At 40.7% G+C, this 16,062-nt stretch overlaps 1 protein-coding gene across 2 annotated transcripts in view; it reads right to left on the bottom strand.

The window, feature by feature from the left end:
• Window positions 1–87: 87 nt before the first annotated feature.
• gatad2ab (GATA zinc finger domain containing 2Ab) overlaps window positions 88–16,062 on the bottom strand; it is a 28,449-nt gene continuing 12,474 nt past the window's right edge. For both annotated transcript variants that reach the window (XM_030727633.1, XM_030727632.1), the window contains exons 2-11: window positions 11,221–11,523; window positions 6,671–6,794; window positions 6,313–6,444; window positions 6,087–6,158; window positions 5,183–5,299; window positions 4,819–5,019; window positions 4,416–4,665; window positions 3,894–4,300; window positions 3,519–3,744; window positions 88–2,799 (exon numbers count right to left, since the gene is read on the bottom strand). In XM_030727633.1, the coding sequence (XP_030583493.1) occupies window positions 2,666–2,799; window positions 3,519–3,744; window positions 3,894–4,300; window positions 4,416–4,665; window positions 4,819–5,019; window positions 5,183–5,299; window positions 6,087–6,158; window positions 6,313–6,444; window positions 6,671–6,794; window positions 11,221–11,510 (1,953 nt within the window). In that variant the 5' untranslated portion in view covers window positions 11,511–11,523 and the 3' untranslated portion in view covers window positions 88–2,665. The remainder of the gene's footprint in view (window positions 2,800–3,518; window positions 3,745–3,893; window positions 4,301–4,415; window positions 4,666–4,818; window positions 5,020–5,182; window positions 5,300–6,086; window positions 6,159–6,312; window positions 6,445–6,670; window positions 6,795–11,220; window positions 11,524–16,062) is intronic.

Consider the following 16,062-nt stretch of genomic DNA (forward strand, 5'->3'; position numbering starts at 1 on the left):
CAGACAGTCTCACTGCATGTGCAAAAGGGAGCTGGGAGCTCGGCTGTGCTTATACACCACAAATAAAAAGGTCAACCAGCCATGAAAGAGGGATTAAAATTAGTTTTATTATTTGATAGCGCAAGAAAAAAAAATCCAAAAAAACAAACAAACAAAAAAAAAACATTTCTCATACACGGTTTTCTTTTTTATTTGGGCTGCACTTCATTTAGCAGCGCATCTACCCCAAACAAATGGAATGGTGATATTGTTGTCAAACAGCAGCAGCAGGCAGTAGTCAGGACAGCGCAGGGTTACTTTTAGCAGGGCACAAAGTGATGGGCTTGTTTAGATTGCTTTTCTTTTGCATCCACAAGACGTGGACTGCTACTTTCTGCCTGTCAGGAATGTACAGACAACCTGGAATAGTTCTGATGCTACTTTGAGACAGAAATGCAAACTCTTGAGCAAATCAAGTTAAAATTGTATTTCTGTATTTCTATCAGCAGCATAGAAGTGTATTGGTGCACCATCCTAAATGAAACCCAGGTGTACAGTGATGATTACACAGCGCAAAGGAAGAAACTAACGGTTGCTCATTTACCTAAAGCTGGCACCATCTATCAGAAGGGCACCTGACAAAAATTTCTGAGCTGAAGAATACGCATATAGGACACAAATCTTTGCAATTTTTAAAAAAAATCACATTACAGATGTATTTATGAAATCTGGAGTGAAACAACAGAGCTGTAAGACTGGGAGTTATGATTAGTGAAGACATAAGAAATGGGTCATTTCTATGTGAAAAGTATAAAAATAAAAGATACAGGAAGCTGAGAAAAAAAAAAACTGCAGGGGTGGTCAGCTTCTTGTCAGCTGGCTGTTCCACTTCTCATTAAACATACCACTTATACAGATTTATGTGATTAAATTCAACAACATTTCAACATGTTTAATTTAGTGACATGATTCAAAATGGCCCATAAGTCATTGCTGAGTGGTAGAGTGGAAGCACCTGGACCACCCCAGGGGCTGAAAATGAAAGGCGAGGGAGGGGGAGAAAAAAAAAAAAAAAAAAAAAAACCCACAACACATGATAGCAAAATAACTGAAGTCCACAAGCAATGGAAAAACCCATGTTTAATGTAGACATATTGTACTTCACTAGCTTATCCTGTGCTGCTGCAACCTGATAGAAATGCACTATAGCTCATGTGAAAGGCAGAGTTAGCTCCATTCAATGACCTGACAGAAATCACACACACTTTAATGTTAAAGACTAGAAGTTCATGTCATTTGTTGCTATAGGGGTTTTTGCATAACTACATTCTGAATGCTGTCCAGCTTCTCTCAGACCAATCAGAGTGTGGGAGAGCCACTTGACAAACAAGAGAAAACAAATTTTAAGTGAAGATCCATTCAAACTTAGGGCATACGCATGTCTTTACTAACCCTATAAATAAATTCAGACAGTTTGTCTATAGAAGAAGAAAAAAAATGCACCACAACCTATGACTAAAAGCAAAATAATGTCAAAAATATGACATTCCTTTACACCCCCTCAGTTTAGCATGAATTCATGTTTATATCCAGAGAGGGTTCAAATAAACTAGAAACCTTCTAGCAGAAGGGATTCCATTTGGGCTCCACTAGTTCTTTGGAAGGTTTATTTTACAATATTCATTAAGAATACGCTCCATGTTTTTCTTTTTAATGAGTCAGTGAAACCTTAATCTTTATTCTTCCTCTTAATCTTAGAAAAAACAAAGTATTTAAAAGCAGGCCGCAACATGGAACCCAGCAGATGTAAAACCACCTCAACAGTAACATTAGCCTGTAAATTCAGACCTCGACATGAGGCCACTTCCAAAGTATCAGGGAGCACAATATTCCAAACACAGTATATGACTTACAGAAGAAAAGACAAAATCCTAACATTCAGCCATACAAAATAATCCAACACACATCAACTTCTCTATTATACACGCTGTAGGTTAGAGAGAAGAGGCAGTCTGTGTGCAGAAAGAGATCATTTTTTTTCCCCCCAGTCTTTTTTTTTTTTTTTTTTTTAAACTTTATTTTTGCAAAGCTGAAGCAGTTCTTATTTTGTGGATGGTCCTCAAAGCTCAACAATTCCTGTGATGAGGTCTTCAGTTAGGTTCAGTTTGGCCACCACATGGGCCTGAGTCTGACTGGCTCAGACTAGACAAGGGCAGGATGTAAGGCGAAATTTTACTGTGTGTAATAGTATTTATTACTTTTCCCTGCCTAATCCAGAGGCAGAGGCGCTCAGGGATTTTGTGGCAACTTCCTCTTGGTGCAACTGAAAGGTTCAGCCAATATACAGGAAGGTGAGAGGCAACATCACTGAAGAAGTCTGTGAAATTGTACACACGTCATCCAAATCCCTCTAAAAGGGTACCCATTTTATATTTAACATATTCCTTGTATCCTGAAGCTGTCACAGCATAACTCCAACAGGGGAAGGATTCAGATAAGAAAGAAGGTAGCAGACATATATGGGAAGAGGTGTGAGGACACCGCTATCCAACAAGAAAAGAGGCCGATTCCGCACCATTTTGGCCAGAGGCAGAGTCCATAGAAAGAATTAGAACAATAATGATAATGGCTGTTATCGATATTAAGGGAGCTAATGGTTATGGTGTCAATAGGGAGTGGCATTGCATTATTTCCATGTGTTTGCTGCTTGGGAGATAGAGCGGGAGGGAATCATGTCCAGAAGATATTCTCGCTGGCGCTCAACTGAAGCGGAGGTCTTATGAGCAGTCAAGCTGGGGTTTACATAGGCCATAGTCACACCTGTCAAGGCACAAACACATAAGCAGTCAATATAGTGGATATTATTACTTGTTTTACACTGACTGTGCTCACATGTGCACTACTATATCAGACTTGTAAAGTTTTGATCAAAATAAGGACGTGAGTTTTACACAAAACTAAAAAACTTCTGTTCATATCTCAGTATACATAATAACACACTGTAAGAATTTATATGACACTCCCTCGCCTAAATTTAAATTATCTTGGCTGTAGCATCTGAAGATTAGGCTACTTTGGTTTTCCTTATTTAAACTGCCAAGTTTATCAAATTCTTTTATTACTGACTGACAAAATTGTGTTTCTTAATTGCTCCAGAAATGAGATGCTTTTGTCACTATCATTGCATGTTACTTGGCTTGAATGAAGTCAAGGTAGTCAGGTAACAGTCAGAAACCAAGATAAAATGTCTAGATGCCACAGGTATCTGGGTTCCTATCGAAGCTTGCCATTTAGCATAATTGGATAGCTTAACAAGGTTTCAGAAATTGGGAAATTACATTTAGATCAGCAAACACCAGAAAAAGTACTACACAAACATAGTGAAAAGCAAAAGCACATGCTGGAAGGAATAGCACAAGGAACAAAGTAACAGCACAAAAGAAGAATCAACCTTACAAAAGAGAGATTACTCCAGAGAGCAGGAAAGCAAGAAGAGTTGAAGTGCATTCTCTGCCCAACCTTGTCTTAGGTTTATCTACCTGCATTGCCACCGGTCTGCTTCCTCCAGGCAGCCACGTTGCCCTGGTTACCGCTGCTGCTGCCAGCGCTGACCTTTGCCCCCTGCTGCAACGAGCGAGCTGCAGCATGCTTACCTGCCCTACTGCCCAGTGCTGCTGCTGTCACCGCATTCTGCAGCTGGGAGGAGGAAAAGGAGTGGGCCACACTACGAGCATTCACTGCAGACTGGATGTGTGACAGCTGACCCTGTATAGACACACAAAGTGACGGGACTATTGGAGCAGCTGCAAAAATTACATTAAACAGATATTATGGCTGATCTATGGGGAAATATTTCAAATGATTTTAAACCGCACGGGTGGTCGATTACCAATAAAGTCAAATGCCATCTTTACCTGCTTAATGCTGGAGTGGTGGGTAGACACAGGTATGTGCTGCATGGCAGCCCTGACCTGCTTATACTGCTGGGAGACCAGCACATCATTTTTGGACAGTGAGGAGGAGGACAAGGTGGTTTTAGAGATAGACGCAGCAGAGGAGGAAGAAGAGGAGGCTGCCTGCTGGAGGATACGCTGTTCAATCTCCTGCTCCTGCTGGAGTGCCTTGACAAAGGCTGCCTTCAGTCGACTGGTGTGCTCAGCCTTCAGGGCCTTTTTCTGATTCGACGACATGCATTGGTCACAGAGGATGGTCCCAGCTTTCTCCTTTCTCCAACGGGAGGTAAAGTCAGTCTTGCACTGGGCACAGGTGTATGGCTCTTTGGGAATGGAGCTGGCCATTGCTGCAGCTGGACCAAGATTACCTACGTGATGGATAAAAGAGAGATTATTTGGACAAGGTTTTTATCTTATAACATTCTGAAAGTAGATCTACTGTTGTGCTGCAAGATCTCTGAACAAGTGCAAATATGTATCCACCTCTGCCATGCATCTCCAGAAGTTTCTGCACCACTTCCTCCAAGCCCAACAAATAGATGAACTCATTATTGGCTGCAGAAGGCAGGAAGTTGAAATCAGGGGCAGGTGGTTTGGGTGGAGGGATCTCAAGCAGCGTCTTCTCCAATTGCTTACGTAGTGCAAGTTTAGCAGCCGCCTGCCGGCTGGCTGGGGAGTCATTGACACTAGAGTTAGGTGACACCGTAGAGCCCTTTAGGCTAGTTGGAGAGGCCTGGACACCAAAAAGGAGAAGAAGAAGAAGAAAAAGAAAAAAAAAAAAACTTAGAAATTACTATTTAGACACCATTTTTATATGTAGCTGAGATATGCAATGAAAAGGGTACCAAAAGTTAATTGCACTCTCATCTGTGCCCTGTGTCCTAACCTGAGGGATGTTGACCATGACGTTGCTGTTGGCCACATTAGCCACCCGAATGAGTCCCTGCTGAATGATCCTCTGGCCCTGGACCTGGACATTGGGCACAGAAGCCCTGGGAGCCAGCAAGAGTGGAGGGGGCCCTGAGCCGCTGTGATGATGCTGCTGCTGACGCAGACTGGCTATCTGCTGGGGAGTCACTGCAATAGGCTGATAGCCACCAACAGACACACAAAAACAGACATTAGAAAGGACAACAATCCACAAAGGCATAGAGAGACGTGAGGAAGAAAAAGTCAGCCCAGAACCTTCAAGTAAATACACAGAAAAAGATAAAATTTATCATGATTCCATATCCTTCCAAAACACTAACCTGGGCTCCTCTGACCAGGGGGGGCATGACACTCTGAGAGTTGTGTTTGGACGGGATGTGTTGGCCACCCCGCACCAAGGGAGGGGGGATCACTGTGCCTGAGCTGCGACCTGTCATCTGTAAAGTAAAAACAAACCCAGCAAATTTGAATGTCCTTGCACACAAGTAGTGAACTTGACTGAGCACCTGTCTTATGTCTTATCACTGCTATAATATAGTTATACATGCAATTACACAATAGCAAGAGAAAATTTGTCAACCAACAACTCTGGTCTGATCTTCATCTAAGTCACAAGAACAGACAAACACAATTTGAATAAACCAACAGCACATGAGCAACTGAACTCTTAAGTTTAGTAACTCATACAACCAGCTTATCCTGTTGATTAATTTGTGTGCTTCAGCCTCTCCGAAGCTCTCATCAGTAGCATTTTGTATGCCTCGGTGGCTAACTTCTTTCATCTTTAGATGTTGTGGTCTTTGTGTACTACTATCAGGATGGCTGCACAGTCCAGAACGTTCAACTGACTATAGACACTTTGTCTCATTGTGAACAGATGAACATCCAGGTCTTGAGAAATTATTTCAGAGTCTTTCCCAGCTTCATATGTCTCTCTATTTCTTCTATTAGAGGTGAAAGGTGTCGTGATCAATGTATGTACATGGGTTACACCAACTGCCTCTTCTGCATGTCATTACTCAGTGTGTTTGATGAAGACGAAAAGTACACGTATTTGTTATTAGTTTAGTCAAACTGTGTTTGTCTATAAACTTTGACTTAGATGATGACAAGACCACATAAGAGCAGTCAATGCAGAATTTCTGGTAATTCCAAGGGGTTCAGTGACACTTGTGCAGCTGTATGCTCTGCAGTACAACTTACGGCAGATAAGTGAGTAGCTACCTGAAGGGATCCTTTGCTTGATGTAATGCTACCTCTAACCAGAGGAGGTGGAGTAGCCACAGAGCCAGTTGCCTGGACATAAAGGAAACAGGGCATTACCAATCATAATGCTTTAGTGTAAACATTACATCGTATGGAAATCAGAGACATTTAGAGGACTCCTCTGATAAGTCGGACTTGTATCTATTGGCTCACAAAAAAAAATAACATGTTAAAGTCTTGTTACCTTTTGTACTGTGCTCTCCTTTTGGATCTGGCTTTGTCGTAGTTTCTTCAGCAGCACTAGTTTAGCCTCTTGGAGTCTTAGTTCCTCCTTGAGCTGTTTGATGATGCGCTCCCTTTCCTCGGGTGAACTCTTCTATAAACATCATAAAGGATAATAACAATGAGAGATGATAAGGCTGACAGTTTTTCATGACAGCTTAACTGGGCCAGCAGCTCGGTAAATGACTAAAATAACAGTACGTTGACTCCAACAACAAAAAGGGATGTATATGTACAAGTGATACAGTTTTTTTTGCACAAAGTGACAGACAGAATAATGCTACTGTTACCAGTGTATAAATTGCTTTATTTTTTCCTACCATAAGTTGATCTGTGTCAGTCTTTGTGAAGCAGTGGCCATTCATGAGAGGACTGGATGGCTCATTGTCCGATAACACAATCACATCATCTGGCGAGGGCGGCTGCCGCTCTTTCTTAATGTCACTGAAGGGAGAAATATTGAAAGATCATAATTTAATAAAAGTAAGCTGTCTATTTTACTTCAACGCACTTCCGTATAACACACTGCAATTACAATGTAGTTTTGTCTTTCATCCAGTAGATGGTAGTATACAATTATAATTTTACCTTCCTTGTTGTAGTGTGAATGTGTGCTAGGACACACAAGAAGGAAAGAAGCAAGAGATCAATAATGGAGTAATGGCGGCAGGGGAAGAAAGCAACAACCCATTATCTCTAAGGAAAGGTAACATCGACAGTCCTCCTGCCAACCTCCCTTCCAACGCAAGATTGCACAAAACAGCACGTAAACAGAGGCCAAATTAAACGCATTTCTGTTTTACTTTTATTTTTAATTGAAGAAAAGGCTGAAGACCTTTGATGAAATGTTACATAGCTTTTCCTGAGCACCAAGGAGAACAAAGGCGACTAGCGGAAAGCTTCATTTGCATGAGTCTGCAGAAGGGTGGAGATAAGAAGTTGGGGGTTGTTGTAATTTAACAGCTCATGGACCATGGCAGAAGAAAATCTGCCTCTTTCACAGTGGGGAGCCTGTCAGGTACTAAAGCCTCAGTGGTAAAGAGAAATAGGGGAGGGTGGGCTACGCTCCAGGCTGTAATATGGCACTGTGTAAGAGGTAGTGGTTAGTGTTATACTGTGGAGTTATGCATGTACACATGCAGTGAAGTTATGTAATTGTTCAACTGCTGTCAAGCTGGAGGATTCAGGGCTTCAAGCGCAGACCCAGTTTGCCACTCAGACAAGGCCTCACCCCTCCCCTACCTCTGTGGCGAGGCCTGTGGCCTAGCCAGATCGGCACAGCCTGGGCCTCAGCTCTCCCCTCCCTCCCAGCTGCCGACATCAGAGTCACAAGCCGAGCAGAGCGGCGGTCCGCTGGAGACACTGGAGAGGGTGACAGTGAGGGGGAGGGGAATATACATGGCCAGGAGCCAACCTATTGTGTACACTCACTCTCACTCGGTTACTTCTTCACACACCCCTCCCCCATCCTTCCTCACTTCTTCATCTTTTATACTCCAACTCACTGACTCAGTCCTTCACATTTTTTTCTCTCTTTTGTTCACTTCTGTCTCCAGACACGTTTCTGTGCCATCTTCTGTTTCTTCACAGCAGCTGCCCTGACAGCAACCCTCTGCAGATATTTCACGATCAGTTCAATAAGGCAAGCAATAACCATGTTGTTTACAAGATGATCAATTCCTCGGACTAAGCAATCACAACGCAAATCCCAATAAACATTTGGTGTCATAAAAAAAAATTCCAGCTGCTGCCGAGAACACAAACCCTGTTAAACAGAGTATTTCCATGACATGATTTATTAAAATATAGAAAGACGTGAGTCAACCTGCAACTTTTAGAATATACTACTCACTTCTTAAGCATAGCTAAGGTTTTTCTCCCCATTGGTTTACATTTCTTCTACACAACTTAATTAAAATACACACAACAGACATAAGCAGCATTAAAGGGGAACAGAGTTTTATCCTCTCAAATAAAAGCCAGCTCCTTGACTGACTTTGTCGCTCTGCCAAATGACACTACCTAGCTTGTGATGGTTGGTACTAACTGAGAACAGCTTACACAAGCATCACAACACACCAGTTTGGTTATGTAAGGTCCAGTGTTTCTGCAATGCTCGGCTTCCCCCATCGTGGATTCACACTGACCCCACTGTAGGACTGCTGAATCAGTCATTATGAGGTGCAGTGGGATTCTCATTCAGAATGCAATGCAACACTGCCAAGTGCCAATTCAGGCTATGCATGACTCTTTAAGGTATTCAACTAGCATGGCTATTTACAACAACAAGCTTAGCAAAGATGTGCTCAAATATCGGCATATTATGTATACAAAGCATCAAAATGCATGCAAACTACTTGAGAGTGCTGCATCACCTTAGGGACACACCTTTGAAATCGCAAGACTGACTAATACACAAACAGTTGTAGTTTTGAGGTCTTTATTGAACACACTGAGCAAAAATTCACAGGCAGGACAAAGTAAGTGATCTGCGCTAATGATTTTTGGAAAAAGCTACTTGCAGTCAGGTGTTCCAATTAAGGAGATGAGATTGTAGAAATGTGGGTTGCAGAGGTGACCTTTTCACTATAAATAAAGTCCTGCAAAGTCTGGTTACTGTCAAAGTCTGCTCTTCTCAAAAAAGACTGGTTGATGTGAAGCATGTGTCGATCACATCTTTCAAAGTATTTCAGAGGAAATAAAGATGTGTCTGAAGCTGGAAAAGGCTTCAAATGCATTCCTAAAGATGACTATAAATTGTTAAACAATTTTTTGCTAATGGAGAAAAAAAAAAAAAAAACTCCACCTAGAAATGGGCTTCTGTGAGCATCACACTAAACTCAGAGTGTGCACTCCTCAAAGAGGTGAAAGAGACAGTAAACATAATGGCAAAAAAAAAAAAAAAAGTCTCTACAGAGTGCTAAAATCTGTGTTCACGTCCATACTGCATAACACACTGAAAAATGGTGTTAACGGACGGACAGCACAAAGGAAGCCAGTCCGTTCTTTATAGCGCGTCTTGTGAACAACTCTGCAAAGTCACAAAGGAAATTGGAGGGTACACAGACGTCTGATCAGAGCCTTGCGCTCCCCCTTGTATGATGAAACTTAAGTTGTTAGGACCCCAGCAGGTCACTGCATACTTGCAAATGTCAAAAATGCAATACCATCTTAACTGAGATGTTGTGGTATTGCATAAAAAAGGCTGTTAAGTTGATGCACATGAGATCTACTGATGAACTGAAAATTTTTTTTTATAGGAGGTGGTCCAAAGTTCCTTCTCATTGTTGTGCAACACTCCTGAGTAGCTACAGATAGCATCTCAGAGGTCCACAAAATTTAAGGGTTGAGAGTGATGACGCAGTGTTTTCAATAAAGAGCACTTTTTTTTTTTTTTTAGAGTTCAGTCAGGTTTTCTTTCACAATACTTGACAGATTAGGATCAGTCCATATTTTATGATTAATCAATTCAGATTTCCTGGTAATTTCAAAAGGCTCATGATTTTTCTTTTTCTTACAACTGTATACGTGTACACATCCAAGAACTCTAACCCACGTCCGTTACTGTATTTTTCTCTGGCGCTGAAAAATGTGGCTTGCATTCCGTTTCAGTAAGTCTTACAAAGCTTGCCAACACACACTAAGTCCTCTATATAGTACAACAATAAAATAATCATTACGCCGTAAGTATGCACACAAATGCATGCTCAGTGTTAAACCAGGGCCAAAGGTGACGACTGAGCATAGTTATGATGCACCACAGACAGAGCCAACACATCACAACCCTGTTCCACTTTAACTGCCATCAGATCAGTGTGTGTATTTATTGCTCTACCAAACACACATCACATGACATCAGGCATTTCTCCGAGTAGTCATGTGACACACCCACTACCCCTCCTGGCCCCTCCTTTCTCCAACTGCTCCTTCCAACATGGAAACCATGACAACGGCCAGTTGGAACCAGTTTGTGACACATAGCCTTCATTTTGTGTGAAGTGTGAGGCAGAGTTCAGGTGCTGCTGTGGGAGAAAATGGAGCCCAGGCCTCAGGAGCCTCAAAGTTTTCAAAATGGGGGCAGGCTGCCGACAACCACACAGCGACTTCCTGTATGACTCCTGTCAGACCACTTGCTGGTGCAAAGAAACGAGAAACTCCAATCGACACATCTCAGCGCAAAACCGTGCGCTGTGCATGAATGCATGAACTCCATGGCCTATGGTACAGAAATAACCCTTCAGAAGTTTTCAAACAATCTTACGCACAAAAATGCAGATAATTACTGCACCTCGACTGTCAGCTGATGACTCAATATCAGTTAAGCATAACCAAAAACAGAAAGCGAAAACTGTTCCTTGCATTTTGATAATCACAGTGCGTTTTGTGAAGCTGGAAATACGCTGGAGTTGTTTTCTGTGGAGTCGGCTGTCTGACTATGTACAGTAATATATGCGAGTGATAATTGCAATTTGTTTATGACTGGCCTTTAACACATATCGATAACAGTGGCTGATAATTATTGTGTCAAATCAATGTTGCGCTGACTAAACTACATGTTTAAAGATAATGTAATGAAGAGCTGGAAGACATTAAAAATTAAAAGATTTATTCATTTTCAGTTTACAAAAGGTGGAAACAAATCAGCATGTTATTAGTTTAATTGAAACTCGACAGCTGTATTGCCCTCATTTCTAACATTCCTTTTTACTTTTTATCATAAACTAACAGCTGCAACTGCAAGTGTACTAAACACTTTCCCTATGGCCAACAAGCTCTCAGCCCCAACATTAGCACTGTTAATATTACCTCAAGCGTAAAACACAAGACAACCCATGACTAAATCACATTCCGATCTTTTTCCTTTTCTCACCTTTTGGATGTGCTCATGTCAACAGGCTCATCTCCGGTCTGCACCTCCACCTTGATGGTTGCTTTCACTTCACCAGCCTTCAGGATGCTAGCTGCTACCTTAGCAGCCTGCTCGCTCTTGAGTTTGACACTCTCAGCTCCCACAAGGCCCAGAGGGGTCCCAGCTGCATCGCTCTTCTCCAGCTTAACACGTTTACTGTCCACATCCCCCAGGGACCCGGCAAGAGCCGCATGGTCCCTCTCTAGAGCCCGCTTCTGGCTGCGCGTTTGACGCACTGCGTCCTCTGACATGGCTGCTCTCACCCTAGAAAGAAAAATATAAAAGAAAAGTTACAAAAAAGTTAAATACATTTAAAAAAAAAAAACAGAGGACTAAACAAAAAGTGTTTGGTTGTGGAAAAAAGGTTTTGTTGGTAAAGGTGCAGGTATTGTAGGACTGAGGTTCTCAAACGATGGGGCAGGTGAAAAATATGAAGCAAATCTAAGTTGAATGTGTTTGTTTTGTCTTTGTTTTGTTTTTGAAACTAAAAAAAAAAAAAAAAGTGTGCCAATGCTATTGTGCAGAGCTTTAAATAAACTTCAACTTGCATCCTTTTTACTGTTAATGACTGGTGACAAATATGTGGTATGCAGTCTGGACTTTTTTTTTTTTTTTGAATGCAAGATGCCGCCTGAGAACCACTAATCTATATCTGAGGAGGTTCTCGGGCATCCAGATCATAGTCGTCTGAAGTGCTTCAGCTCAGGGCAACTGCGGAGAAGGCTTTCGGGTGAAAGGTGAAATATCTTCAAGAACCTACAAGTCCAGTTGCCTTGGCTTCAGATAACCACTATTCTACAGTAAAAGTATTTTCTATGGTTCAGCATTACTTAGATAAGTCAACTTAGATAAAGTGGTTTCCCCACACCAACTCAAAGTAAATATTAAAGTATGATTTACTCATACCATATACAGTATCACACAGTATCAGCAAGGTTGCTTAATCCTACTATGCAGCTGTGGATGACTTAAGTGTCCTAGTAGACCGCCTTCATTAACTAATATCACCAGAGCAAAGTAATATGCAAATCCTATGTTAATGTCACGTCAACTCCACAGTGATAAATGATCTTGGAAGCTGCCTTTGTCTGAGAGCTAAAAAACATGAGAAGAGTGCAAGAGTAATTTTAATGCCATAATCTAGCATGAACCTACATCAACAATCCGGTTAGGATGCCATTCAGGTTTAAGTTTAATTTATTTGAAGATTTTAAGCACTTAATCACATTTTATTCCACAAATTACCACTTAACTAGGATTAAAAAGATTGTGTGGCTAATTCCTGCACCATGTAATGTAAGCATGAAATGTGTCAATATAAGTTGCAGCAGTATGCTATAAAAAGAAAAGATCCCTGAATGTGCCTTTAGTCTATAAAATGTCAAAAAAATTGTCTAAAAAAAAAAAAAACGATGTAATATTAATATCTAATATAGGCAATCTCCTTTCCTACTGCCAGTGTCCCAGATGCTGACCTTAATCTCACTCAGTACAGTAACAGCAGACGATGAGAGACCCACTTAGATTTCTGAGAAAAAGCCATTACACAGCAGAAAAATAGTACCAACATTATGCAACACTGATGCCAAGCGTACCAACGTAGGCCATGTACTCATTATGGAACAAGCACTTCATGCTTATAAACATTTCATCTCATGTATTCAAAGTTTCCCATGAGATAAACTTAATTATCCTCGGACCAAAATCATGACTATATACATACATACATATTGCGTATCTAATGACATGCATACACTAACCCCTGAATGTATCCCAGCATTCTTTGAAAGACAAAAAAATGTTGCCAGTTAAAATTAGTCTATGATTGAAAGGAGATGCAGGTTTAATCTATAGAGACAACTGCAGAACAAAGAGGGAGACAGGTGGCCAGAATCACATCCTGCACAGGGAAGAAGGCAGTAGAGGAGGAGAAGAAAATTATTGGACATCCCATAACATGAGGGCGGCTAACTGTTGTAGCTCACTTATGTGGCAATTAAGGGGGGAAAAAACAAAACAAAACAAAACAAACGAACAGTTAAAATTTTGGTACCCCAATGTTTTTGGCCAATGGAAGAGGAAAAAAGAAAATCACCCACTGCAAAATGATAATATTCAAACAACTATTGAAAAAGCAGTACATAAAGTTAAACATCTTTGACTTCTACCAGTTATCCACTGTCACTGTATGTCCTACAGCATAAATTACCTGAGCTACACTGTTTAGTCTGGACCTAAATACACTCTTATGAAATTAGTGCTAACAGGATCTCTGCTTATTTTAACACTGGCATTTATTCAATTTTACTTTTCAGAACTAGATGTACTGGATTTTAATAGAATCTGAATCAGGTTCTCAAGCCATACTTGCTACCTCCTTATCAAACATCTATGTAGCTAGCAAAACAGTAGCAGCATGCACATTTAATGTTCCCCAAATTCATTCTCACCCCTTTATAAAGAAACATTTATTCCTTAAGTTACTATGCATTATGCTGACTAATACACATAAAAGTTAACTGGGTACATTTATATTTAACATGCAAATCACACATATCTGCTAAATGTCATAATTTGTACTGTAAACTCAAGTATCAAGAAACTTGGCCCCAGTTTGCCAATGAGATGTGTACTGTGCTACGTTTGGTGATAAAATCAGATATTCCACTGAGAGGAAACACTCCAAAGCTTTTTATTTTTAAATATCTGTGTGAGTAAAATTTCTGATTGCTTAGATGATATTTGACCATTAAATGAGTATAAAGTCTCGCCTGCTGAAAGACATTTTAGACCGAGCTGGACTTTGTTCCGGACCCATAAATCAGACCATTTAACAAACACTCAGTATGATTTTTAGATACAATTGTATAGCCATGTATAGCCATCTAAAAATGTCATATCACGATATCATTGCTATAGCAATACCATGCATTCCTTACTACACACAACAGTAAGACAAGCCTTGTCACATCTGGGAGCTGCAACAGCAAAAGCCGAGCGTCAGCCTCCAATGAAGATTTAGTGCCTAAAAAGGGAGGTATTTTATCAACCTCCAACAAAGCACAGTGCATTGCAAAATTTGCAACTGCTTCTGCTGAAGGTGTTAACACAAAAAAAACACAAAAAAACAGCATCAAGCGCAAACAGGCTACAAAGGAGGAGATGCTAGCAGATTCACACTTCAAATTAGGAAGTGTCTCATCAGTGATAGCAGCTCATAAGAAAAGGATGGAAAATGCCCTTCATTTACTTACACATATATACACTGCTGCTGGCAAGTATCAATGAAACGTGCAGTTTTTTTTCCCTGTATCATCACAAATATAGTTATCACAAATGTTCTTGAATTATTGCGATATAATACTGAGACTGTATCACTCACCTCCTAAAGTGCAGTACATGTAACAAAGTGCACAGTACTGCCTTATTTTATTCACTTTGGGCATCTACTTTATGGTCATCTACTTTATGGACACTGCCTCACTTGCACATCTCGTCTCATTCTCTTATCGTTTCATTTAAAAAAAAAAAAAATCTCTACAACTTGACCCTCCACTCTAAGGACACAAATGGACTCATTTTTGTTTGTCCTATCATATGTAAGAAATATTACCATATATAGTCAGTCTTCTTAATCACGCCATTATCTATATTTCTCTAAAATATTTTATCAATTTTTTAATTTTGGTACATGTTACAAAGTTGTGACAAAAACACCACAATAAAATAAATTTCTTTGGTGAAATTACAGTTTGTTAATGTGTACAAAATATCCTCATGAATACTCCAACTGTAAAACAAGGCTCTGAAAGAACTGTACTGTAAGGTGGGAAAATAAAACTGCTTTTCAGCAATTTCTACAAATCTCTGCGTTCACTAAGACTGCAGCTGGTTCTAACAATTCCCCCGTTTATTCAGCTCAAGTTTTATTTTAAGACAAAGGCGTCCCTGACACTTTGCAAGACACTGAGTTAAGACGTTAGCAAATAAGTAAACCGAAGAACACATTCAAATAAAGCAACTATAGCACAGTTAAACATTGAGGTTTATTTGCATACGTCTGCACTCTCCTCTGGTACGCCGCAAGGACAGATGTGCCCTGCTGTACCATCACAGGACACAAAGGCCATCTATCTGCCAGAGATGACAGCTTGCGTGTGGGTGTGTATATACACCACACACATTGCTTCAGAAATCACAGTTTAAGCAGAAAGACTGTGGAAGTAGTGAGTGCACCTTGCTCATGCTTTAACAGTGTGGTGGTGAGCCATGTAATGTAGAAAGTGACAACCCTTTGGGACAGTGCAGTCAGATCTTAATATCACTATGATGAAGGTGGCTACTTATTTCCCCATCTAGGGACATGTGGCTACCTTCACCCCCAAAGACAAAGACCGCATCATGAATTGTATGGTTAATATGGATGCACTGCTGCTAAGCAACACGGGGGGCAAACAATTCTTGTCCATGCTGTGATGTGCTGTGTATACACTTCAGACTAACTGAGAGGGATGCATCTTCATTGTTTCATCAAACTCGATCACACTAAGCTTTTAAAAGACAACAAATGGAAGAGCGGTTAGCGTTGCTGCCTCACAGCAAGAAGGTCCTGAGTTTGAATCTACCATCTGGCTGGGACCTCTCTCTGTGGAGATTGCATGTTCTCCCTGTGTTTCTGTGGGCTCTCTCGGGGTAATCTGGTTTCATCCCACAGTCCAAATAAATGCAGTTAGTGGGGTTAGGTTAATTGGTGATTCTAAATTGGTGAATGTGAGTGTGAATGTTGCAGGGCTAACACCAAGA

The sequence above is a fragment of the Archocentrus centrarchus genome, chromosome 4, assembly GCF_007364275.1.
Source record: "Archocentrus centrarchus isolate MPI-CPG fArcCen1 chromosome 4, fArcCen1, whole genome shotgun sequence".
Lineage (NCBI taxonomy): Eukaryota > Metazoa > Chordata > Actinopteri > Cichliformes > Cichlidae > Archocentrus > Archocentrus centrarchus.